The sequence below is a fragment of the Mya arenaria genome, chromosome 4 (assembly GCF_026914265.1).
Source record: "Mya arenaria isolate MELC-2E11 chromosome 4, ASM2691426v1".
NCBI lineage: Eukaryota > Metazoa > Mollusca > Bivalvia > Myida > Myidae > Mya > Mya arenaria.
Window position 1 is genome coordinate 32,918,432 of NC_069125.1, and position 10,912 is coordinate 32,929,343.

The 10,912-nt window shown below is 34.3% G+C and overlaps 1 protein-coding gene across 1 annotated transcript in view; it reads left to right on the forward strand.

Moving 5' to 3' along the window:
• Nucleotides 1-8,656, forward strand: part of LOC128231941 (U1 small nuclear ribonucleoprotein 70 kDa-like) — a 68,309-nt gene extending 59,653 nt beyond the window's left edge. Inside the window, exons 7-10 of the mRNA XM_052945205.1 lie at nt 3,855-3,956; nt 4,573-4,836; nt 5,494-5,697; nt 6,146-8,656. Coding sequence (XP_052801165.1) covers nt 3,855-3,956; nt 4,573-4,836; nt 5,494-5,697; nt 6,146-6,279 — 704 coding nt within the window. The 3' untranslated portion in view covers nt 6,280-8,656. The remainder of the gene's footprint in view (nt 1-3,854; nt 3,957-4,572; nt 4,837-5,493; nt 5,698-6,145) is intronic.
• The last annotated feature ends 2,256 nt before the right edge of the window (nt 8,657-10,912 follow it).

Sequence of the window (10,912 nt, forward strand, 5' to 3'; positions counted from 1 at the left end):
GGTAAGAGGGGTGGAGGGCGTTGGGAGTAGAAGTTGATGGCAATTATAGGTAATGTTCCATGGAAGTTTAATTTATGGTATGGTTTTATAGCCAGTTTATTACCCTCCTAAACTTATAGACAAGAGGACTTTGCCTTATGACAAATGCTGCATTTTCTAGGGCACCGTCTTTATGATTGCAATGTATAGACAATCTGATAAGTGTGCCACAATGTGAAGAAATAGGTCTTGCCATAAAAAAGATATAATTGAGAATTATGATGTCATGGCTTCAGAATTATGACGTCATAGCTCCTTGGACATTAAATGGCTGCGTCCGGGGTTAGACGCTACGTCAAGGGAAGAAGGTAATGAGATGGTTATAAAAGCAGAAAAGATTAGAGATCTGGCATATCCACTGTAAGAGCTAAGTTACTTTGGCAAATATGATAAATGATACTTAGTGATTACACCCATGCTTCCTCCATTGGGGTCAACCCGACCTGCTGACTTAATTGTTTAGAAGACTGAACATAAGCGCCAACTATAACTTAATGTATCTTTTAATTTAACTCATATTGGCATTTATACTTATTTGTAACATATGATACTCCCTTGATGGGATTGCATTCGTTTGTGATGATTGTTATTCTTCTTTTGGTGCAAACAAACAAATCTTACATGTGTATCTTAATTATTGAACCCAATTTTTCTCGAATTTGGAAGAACCGACATCTGAACATAACAGACCTAAGCATAGTTCTCAGAGGACTATCTGGCCCGTCCTTGGAACTTTGTTTATCATGACAATATAATTATGCTGCATTTTACGGCCATATCCCATGTGAGAAATATTTTATTGTGAAGCTAAGCAGTCAGCCGTTGACAGTTTATAACCTGAAACAACTTTAATTTCACTGTTGATCATGAAAATTTGTTGTAACACAAACAATATTATTTCTCAACATAACAAGTTAGAGGTTTTTTTGAGGTCGTTCAGTCTAAAAAAAAAATTAAAAACAAAGGAAAAATTGGACATGAAGTCTATGATTTACTACAAGTTGTTAGCTGACATGTTGGGTGCAGTAAACTAGTGTTTATGCCAGGATTACGTCTCGTGTTCCTCATAATGAATTATGTTTTTGTTTAATAATTTATTGTTTTGCACAAATCTGGGCCAGGGAGTTCGCTTTCTTTTGTATAAAAGTATGAGGGCTGTGTTAGCATAAGTTATAAAACAGGACTCTGAGTTGAAATTATTCCAAGTTACACATTATTTCTGTCATACGTTCACAATGCCATTGTTCCTCATTGAAAGCAAGTTATACAAGTACATTCTCAGATACAAAGTCATCGAAATTAGGCTAGAAAAAACAAGACCAAGTTTTCACGTTTGTGCGTATGTTCGGATTTTTTTTGTACTAAGACCTGCGATATAAAATACAGAATTTAACCAAGTACCAGCGATGGTTTGTGCTAATTTTCTACCAAAGGGTATAAAACATCAATGTATCTTATGTCATAGTATAATGTTTTATTATATGCATTGAAAAGAGAAATACATGTACAAAGTATATATAATTTTTTTAAAGCTAAAAAATCTTGTCAAATGCCAGGGGTTTTCTTTCTTGGCTATATAGGACAAAGGACCATAGTCAAAATTGAGAAAAAATATTGGCTTTTTGTGTCACTGCCAAGCCATACAAAAGGGCTGGGAAACCCTTGAATGTTGACCATTTGGTATTGCAAATCGTGGGATTAGTGCCAGAAGTTGCTACATCTTCTATATTTCAATGTTGCTTGGTACCTTCTGGTAATTACCGCACGAAATGTATATGTGTAAACGTCTGTCACTTTTCCGCACTTTTGTTGAAAATTGATTGTACATTATTATGATACGTGATTACACACTGCATATAATAAAGCAATTATACTCAGATGATAATTGTGTGCATTAAGTATTACAGGTCATAAAAAGTGGATTAGTTACTCTACGATTCTATTGAGTATCACTTTCTGCGATCTATGAAATTAGGTGCACACTCTGTCATCTTTAAACTTCTAAGGCCAGAGGAAAATTATTTTTAGATCTTGATCCATATTTTCTTAGGAAAAAAATTGAGCAAGTGAGCGTTTTATTAGTGATATGTTTTAATTATTAACTGTGCGGAACGTTTAAATTTTGGCGCCATTTTCCGAATTTTAGAACCCTTGAAAGCAAACAATTGTAGAGTAAAAACCTTTGAGATTCATCATCATGATACAGTTCTGATGCAGATGAGAATCAAACATACTTTTTCTTTGGCCAATTTGGTGATTTGTGTTTATTATTTATGATGAATTGTTAATAATGATTATACTTAAAATGTTGTAACCCTGGGACTTCATTGCATTTATAGTTTGTAAGTTACTGAGAGAAGGTTTTTGAAGCAAAAATAAGGATTGGTAAGTTGATTAAAATGTTCCAATATTCTACAATAAACTGGTAAGAACTGGGTGAAATAACTTAAGGCAAATCAAATAAATAAAATAAGCAAAAAAATACTTTGGATCGGTAAGTCTTTGATAAGAGTTATTAGAGATCAAATGCAAGCTTTGGTAAGTTTAAAATTTGGTCTGGTAAGTTTTGTAGAGCATTATAATATTCAGTATTTTGTTTTAGAATGCATTATGAATACTTAAAGAAATTTGGAACTGAACTAATCTGTCTATTATTATTTTTGCTTCAGACTGCTCAAATTGACGGTCCAACATTCAGTAACGCAATAGTCCCAAAATGTTCAAGTCTAGGGTTTGTATAATTTGGTAAGCCGGGGTGTATAATAAGTAAAGAAAATATTTGTTAAAGGGGAGTTTAATAAGTAAACTTGTTTGTTTGTTAAAAAAGAATTGTATAAAAAAAATGTCATACCGTGTAAGGGGTATGAAACTCGTTAAGAATAAATGGGGGGAATTAAAGATGTGTTTATTTTAAAATAAGTAATTAAAAAAGTAAATAAAAACAATCAGGTAAGCTGGGTTTTGATCTTCCTGGATCATAGCAAGGACCCATGCTGCTGACGAAATATATATACTTCAAGATGCGGAATATTTGCCGCCATTTCGTTAGGGAACTCTTTACGTCGGGTAGGTTAAGGCGTAAGTTTTGTTATCTTGGTGTTAAATATTGTTGTTTTCATATGAACTAAAGGCCCTCAATCAGGACTTAGAAAAAGGCCCTCAGAAAGTATTTTAATCTCTTCCATTGGGGAAGCGTTTAAGGAGTTTTGTTAATTGAAAAGAATTATCACTCAAAAAATTGTCATCGTTAGGTTTAAGAGATGGGGAGGAAAAGTGATTGGTACGATATGGTAAAATGTCGAAATTGGGCTTACCGTTATAAAGCTATTCTTTTTTCTTTTTGGATTGAATAGGCTTTCACAGTTGAATTGGACGTTTATAATATTAATAGCAATTCTCTTTCAGGGTAAGTATGGTGATTCAGAAGAAGATTTTATCTCATATTAATTACCTTGTTTTAACACATTTTAGTTTTCAGGATATTTTATTAGGTTACAGCTGCAGATTTTTTTGTGAAAAAAATGTACAATACTTTGACACACTGTCTTGAATTTTAATGCAAAAATTTGCAAGATATTTTTTGTTAATTTCTCAAATCTTGTCTTCTGAAATTTTTCTTACCACATTTTTCTTTCTCCATGGTAATAATGGACTGAAAAATGTGATGATCAGCGAATGTTTCTGAACACTTGCTATGCTTTTCTTTTGATAATAGTATTCTCATATTTTAAAGATCGTCTGATAGTAAATGTTTGTGAACACTGATGATTGTGAGCCACTATTCACTTGCCTCTTCCTGTGTTTTTCCCCTTTAGCTGCGTACAAGCATGCAGACGGTAAGAAGATTGATGGACGCCGTGTGCTTGTTGACGTGGAGCGAGGTCGTACAGTGAAAGGATGGAGACCTCGTAGACTTGGTAGGCTTCGTTATTGGTCATGTATGCAATACATATACCCATTTCATGTTGTCAATTATAGGACACAAACATGTATTAAATATTAACCTATTAAGCAGAATGAAAAAAATATCTTCAACCTTGTAAGGTAAAGTTGAATGGATGTAGGAAAATTATGATTTTTGTGTCGCCTGTGGAGCATAGCAGATGCATAGGGATAACATTGTCCGGTGTTGTTGTCTTCTGTGTATTCATTGTCCACCTCACATACAGATTTTGATTGGTAACTTTTGAATGATTTGTTGTAGAGTCTTCAAACTTGGTATGCACATTATGTCATGGTCAGTAGATGATCCTTTTTTTTTGGTCAGTAGGTCAATGTCATGGTGACATTTACAGGCAACACCTGTGCCCAGATAAATGAAATACATTTTGAGATGTTTTTGTTTAACTATTGATATTTAGAATGTTATTTCTTAAATCTAGGTCTGGTGAATAATGTAAAATTATATAACAGACAAAGAATAAAATGCTGAAGAATAATATTTGGTCATATAAAAACTGAAAGTCACTTGCAATCGATGTTTCTATCTATACTTCAATTTTTTCTGTTAATTATGTTCAATGTGTTGTATAGGTGGCGGGCTTGGAGGCACAAGGAAGGGAGGCCCTGAGGAAAACACACGGTACTCTGGCCGTGATGACTACACTAGGGGCGAGTATCGTGACCGAGATCGTGACAGGGAACGGCCCGAGAGAGGGGAGCGGGAACCAGAACCGGAGTCTCGAGAACGTGATAGGCCAGAGAGGAAGAGGAGGTCAAGGTCACCGAAGTCACGTGACCGTGATCGGGAACGTCGTAGGAGAAGTAGGAGTAGGGATAAGAAACGTGAAAAAGATGGTAAATTGGTGAACTTTGTTTTAAGCCTCAACAGAATATCAATATGAAAAACACTAAGACTTATAATGCTTTGTTGATACTAGAATGAAATAATCCTATAATGAATGTATGAAGATTGAACTTTGAATAATCTGTTTTACATTAAATTGGAATACCTTAATTGTGTGTGTTTAACCTGTTATGCAGAAAGAAGCTTTTAGTTCAAATATGGACATATTAGCTTATATATTTTTCAGCAGTGATTCCCATAAGTCATGGATGTTGGATTTAAAAGTTTCAAAAAAAATAAATCTAAAGTCTCCGTCAAAATTGATTTGAAAATAAATTTGTTATGTTGGGATCAGTCCAAGCTTTGTTGACTCATCTTCACTTTTCCAGTCAAATTTGAGACTGATGCTCAAACCAAAGAAACCGAATTCTGGCCTTTCTGGCCTAATATACAGTATAATTTTCATCATATGTAATCTAGGTATACAGTGTTAAAAACTTTTCATAAAGCAAATTAAAGCATCTGTTTCACAACATTGTTTCAACAATGTTTCCAGCTGTAAACTTTGTATGGCGGCCATTTTAACTATAGTGAGTGTAGGTTTATATTCAGTGATGATGCCATGACCATAGATGGTAGTTTTTTTACCACCTAAAAACTCATTCTAGGAGAGCCAGTGGAAGAAGAAAAAGAAAAAGAAAAGGATAAAGACAAGGAAAAGGACCGCGACAGGAAGAAGCGATCACGACGAAGCCGATCACGTGACCGCAAGAAGAGGAGCAGGTCACGTGACCGCGAACGTAAACGCAAAAGGTCAAGGAGCGGGGAGAGGAAACCGAAATCCGAAGGAGACCAGAAGGACCAGCCCTCGGGTAATGGCAATTTTAGTTAGCTTGTTTGTTTTTAGAGGTAGAATTCATTAGTCGGTTTTGAAACATGATGTGTGGTTCATGTTAAAATTGCACTTAGTTTTTAAAAGGTTAGGGAAATTTTACTTTGAAATTTTACCTGTAGGCTCGCTGATTCTGGTATAAATTACTATCCTCATGCTATTTCACATGCTAATTATTCAAAACTTTCACAACGTACACATACCTGGACGAGGTAGTGCACAAAAAAGTATGCAACATGTACACGTACAAGTGCTGTTTCACAAACTTTCTGATAAATAACATTTATGTTGTCTTCAGTGGCGCTGGGCTAAAATGATACAAAACTTGGCACACATGTTCCATAAAACCAAAATACCTATATTTAGAAATTACACTGCAAAATTATTATATAACTACAATACAATTTTCTTGTTCTCTGTATTTTCAGATGAAGTCGGGGTGAAGGTGGAGATGGAGGGGGGTGATGAGGGCTATGGAGGAGGGTATGAGAATGGAGAAAAGAAGCAGGCCGAATACACAGAGGAGGAGGGCCAATATGAGGAGGAGGGGGCCACGGATTAGGGGTCGTCATTGTGATTGTCGTAGTGTGGGGTAATGCCCAGTGTTAGGACTCAGAACATCAATACACTGATCGGAAATATCCAATTATGTTGCTAAAGTTGGTAACCATCATTCTAAAATACGAAAATACTCGGCGAAAAAATCAGAATTATCAACAAACTGAAATTGTGTCTGCATTTTAAATATAAGTTACTGACTACAGACATTAACATACTGAAGTACAGGTTGAAAGCACCATTTGAAAGACTTAATACAGCAATAAATGAGAAATTTATTTCCAATTCATTTGTGTCGCTATTTAAATCTACATGTTGATTGAGTACTTAGTAAAACTAATAGCAGCGTGATAGACACATGAACAAATGGATATCACTGGAAAGTTTTGCGAATAAACAGTTCATGGTTATTAACGCTATCTATAACGTAATCATTTTAGTGTGGTCGTACAAGGCCATCAACCTTATGAGCATCTGTGTTCTGTTTATTTCACCATTTAATTTATTTGTGCTAGAAAATCACAAAATCTTAAAGGGACTTGTACACGTTTTTATATTGGCAACGATTTTAAAGTTTGTTGAAATCAGGTTATTTTATGTATTTTCAAGAACAAACACCAAACAGCAGCTGGCATATGCTTATTTGAACACAATTTTGTGAATCCAAGACTAAAATAGTTGAATTTTTAATGACATTACCTGGCAAAAAAGTATTTTGGCTCACGGTTTGAAGTAATTATCTACAATTCATTGAAATAAGCATTGTTTTCACATTTTAAACAAAATTAGTTTTTATTGTCTGACGCTATAAAACATGAAGGGTCCCTTTGATATTTTTCTGTTCAAGATGTATTCATCTCAGTGTTCAGTGTAAAATTGGTATTTCAATTGATTGTTTTTCAGTAGACTCAAACAGAACAATAATGTTTCTTAGTTTGTTTATAAACATGCTTTATCATTTGCTACACATGTTCATATTGTGCTGCATATTCCAAACAAGTCGTGGGTTAGAACAATCATGTTTCATATTTTGATTATATATATGATATATTATTTGCTACATGTGTAAATATTGTGCTGAAAAATTCAAACAAGTCGTGGGTTTTATTGACGTCACGTTTCATTGACAGCAAAGTAGGAAATTGTCTCCTTTATTGTGACTGATTATGTAAATTTTCTATGGGGCCTAAAAAAAAAATACATTTGGTTCGGGTTACCCGACCCTACCTACGGAATAGGCGCCGACCCTAACTTTTTTATAGTCAGTTTGAAAAAAAAATGAAAAACTAAAAAAAAAAAAAAAAAAATTTTTTTCCTTGTTTTTTTTTTGCTTTTCAATATGTAGTTTAAAACCGTAATTGCTTATATAGAAGATAACTTTAACACCATTCTCCAATGATGAAAATGACATTCTTATATAAAGCCTAATAAAAAAAAAAATAAAAAAAAATAGAAAGCCTACCTACCCTACCTATTTTTGAAAAGGATGTAACCCTAACCAAACGATTTTTTTTTTAGGCCTTGACTTAAATTTGAGAGTTGTAATATTTGATAGAACAGAAAATTTATTTACCAGAAGATCATAGAACCATGTGGCCGAATTTTGATATCTTTGTCTGCTGACCATATGGGTTCTAAAGTTTCAGGATTATCTTGAAATCAGGATTGAGATCTTTTAACTTCAGGCTATTGTACAGTTGTAACGGTTGTATTTGCTCGGACATATGCATCAAAAACAAAAGGAGTATCTTGAAATTACTTTGGGAATGGTTACAAAATGGGTCTATGTCACTTAACCCTGTTTTGGGCATGAACCATCATTCTCACACAGACCTCCAGCTATTTTTCAGGATTGGCAATTATCACCTGTAAGAACCTTTGTTACCATATATGAACAAATGATGAAGATTAATTGCATACCTTGTCATTTCAAAATTCTTAAAATCAAGCATTTCTGTACTTTTTTTCGGAATCCAATCAGTTAAAATAAACATTGTTTAGAGCTTGATTATTTTACAACACTTGCAAAATATGTTTTGACAACATTAACAATAAGCACCATCCATAGCCTTTAAAAAAAGGGAAGTAATTGAGATTCAGAAAACACAAATGCTTCGTTCCACTACTATCCCTGGTTCACATCCAGACATGACTAACTGAGCTTTTATCATCATCTATCATCTTGCCATGTTTCAACAACTATTTATCACCATTATGAACATCTTGCTGTGCAATGTTGTCCAATTTTCTGTTCATCGTTACTCTAGTACAATAACGTAATAATTGCTTATAAATAAGAATGGGAGCAGATATTGAGTTCTTGTATTAAGGTGACGTCATGTTACTTTAGGACGTGTGTAATAAAGTGAAGAAAAAAGATATCTTATGTTTTTGTTTTATGTGTCGTCTGAGACATAAATACTAATGGAATAAAGCTACTATGCCGATTGGAAAATACTGTGTCTAACAAAACAAACGTAAAAGGCAATATTAAACAAAAATGAACATTCTGAAAGTGACTGTACTTTATAAAGAGATGCATGTATATGTTTGTCTCACTTGACAATTTTTATGTAAACCAAATGATGGGAACAACAATTCATAATCAAATATCTGTTGACCAATGTTAGCCAGATTCTGTTTATGCACAGTTACTTTTTTTGCCAGTATATACTTCATTGTCTTTTGCACAGACTAGTTCACTTGCTCCATCTATTAAAAAGGATTGATTTGGAACGATACATCCAAACAATAATGAAAACTACATGGACAAGCCCAGTAGCCTAAATTTAACTAAGGTCCAGTTAAAAGGCACAAGGAATGAGAATAAACATCACCAGGCAAGAGACAATGCTACCAGACAACAAACATTACATGACTGTCAATATATGGTCATTGATAAATGTTGTAGTAACCCAAGTTTCGTCAACCTAAAAGTGAAAAACAATGACAAAGCTCCAGATGTTGAAAGGTTATTAGTATGCTTTTTATCATAATAAATGGTATAGTTTGACATGGTTTGCATAACCATAATATTTTGGTGAATGCATACTGATCACTCTTGAACCAGCTTAATGGTGGAGATAATATTTTGTCTCATGACCGAGCTTCTGTTTTAATCGACCAATTCAACAATAACAGCTGACTCCTGATTCACCAAAATAGATTTAAAAAATGACCATCCAAATGGACAATATAATAACAACCATAAGATATTGAAAACGTAGATACATGACTACATGCTTTTGAAAAAGTGAATACTTCAATAGAGGCAAAATGAACAAATATTTTTAGAATTGGTTCTGTCAGTTTACGGAGGTATATGAATGAATATTGACTAGAAAGATAAAGCAATTTGTGTATCCAGTCTAAAAATTAAATCGTTGGCTATTGTAGTATATAACTACTCCTAAATAAGGTGGAATGATAGAATGCTAAGACACTAGTGCAGAGCGATAACTAAAGTTATCTTTTGTTTTTTTGCCCAAAAAAGGGGGCATAACTCAACAATTTTCAACGCCAAACCTCTGAGCTTTTCAGTATATGTGTGTATTATCCGTGGCAACATGTGTGCCAAGTTTCACTTCGACATCTGTAGCTGTTCTTTAGTTTAGCTCAAGGTTTAAGTTGATGCTCACTAACAACCATGCCAAGGACCGTACTGTGAAAAGCAAGAGCTAAAAAATAACAGGATAATACTCTACCTGCCCAAGCATGGAGTGGCCTAACATTAAAGCATAACGGGCAAATATTGTCTGTCAATTACTCGATAAGCATATTATGAACTGTTCAATTATCACAGTGAGTCCTTCTCGGTATTGTGGACACTTATTTATTTAACGCTTGTGAAACAAGTTATTACAACATTATATAAATCTCTCTCAGTCTCGTTGACAAGATGTTACGTCAGAGTGTGGTCTTGTGTTGTGGGGGAAACCAGAAAACCCGCAGGAAACTCCCTTGTCCGGCTTTGTGACAACAAACCAAACTCACACCCAGGCTGGGAATCGAACCCGGGTCGCGAGCAAGTGCGCTAACCATCGACTAACTCTACAACCTGACACTTCGACACTTTATTGTAAATATACAAAGTCTCCCACAGGCATATTCAGTTATGAGAATTTACCTTGTACATGACATACTTAACCTCATACATTTCAACAGTTGCTTCATACAGGCTAAAAGTTATCTTTTGAAAAACATTGTCATAACTTAGCAATCATGGATTGAAAAAAACTACCATGCCTGGTAAAGGAACATTTATTTTGCTCCCCAAAGCTCTCAGTCAGATATGTTGATGAATGCAAATGTGTTTTAAATGTCTTTTGGATGGAAAACTCGTGCAATTCTATGTTATCAAGAGCCATTGAACAATCCGTGATGGGTTTTTCAGGTAGAATTAGTTGCAGATTTGCATGAGGAACTGACATTGGCATGATGCTATTCAAATTGCTCAGCACTAGCAGATGCAAGGAGGGGGTTGCCACCCCCCCCCCCAAAAAAAAAAAAAAAAAAAAAATATATATATATATATATAAAAAAATCGTCCAAGTTTACTTTGCATCTTAGTATGGAAGAAAACAGTACTAAATTACACCAAAAATGCAACATTTCAGATTAGAAACTGTTTAAATTTC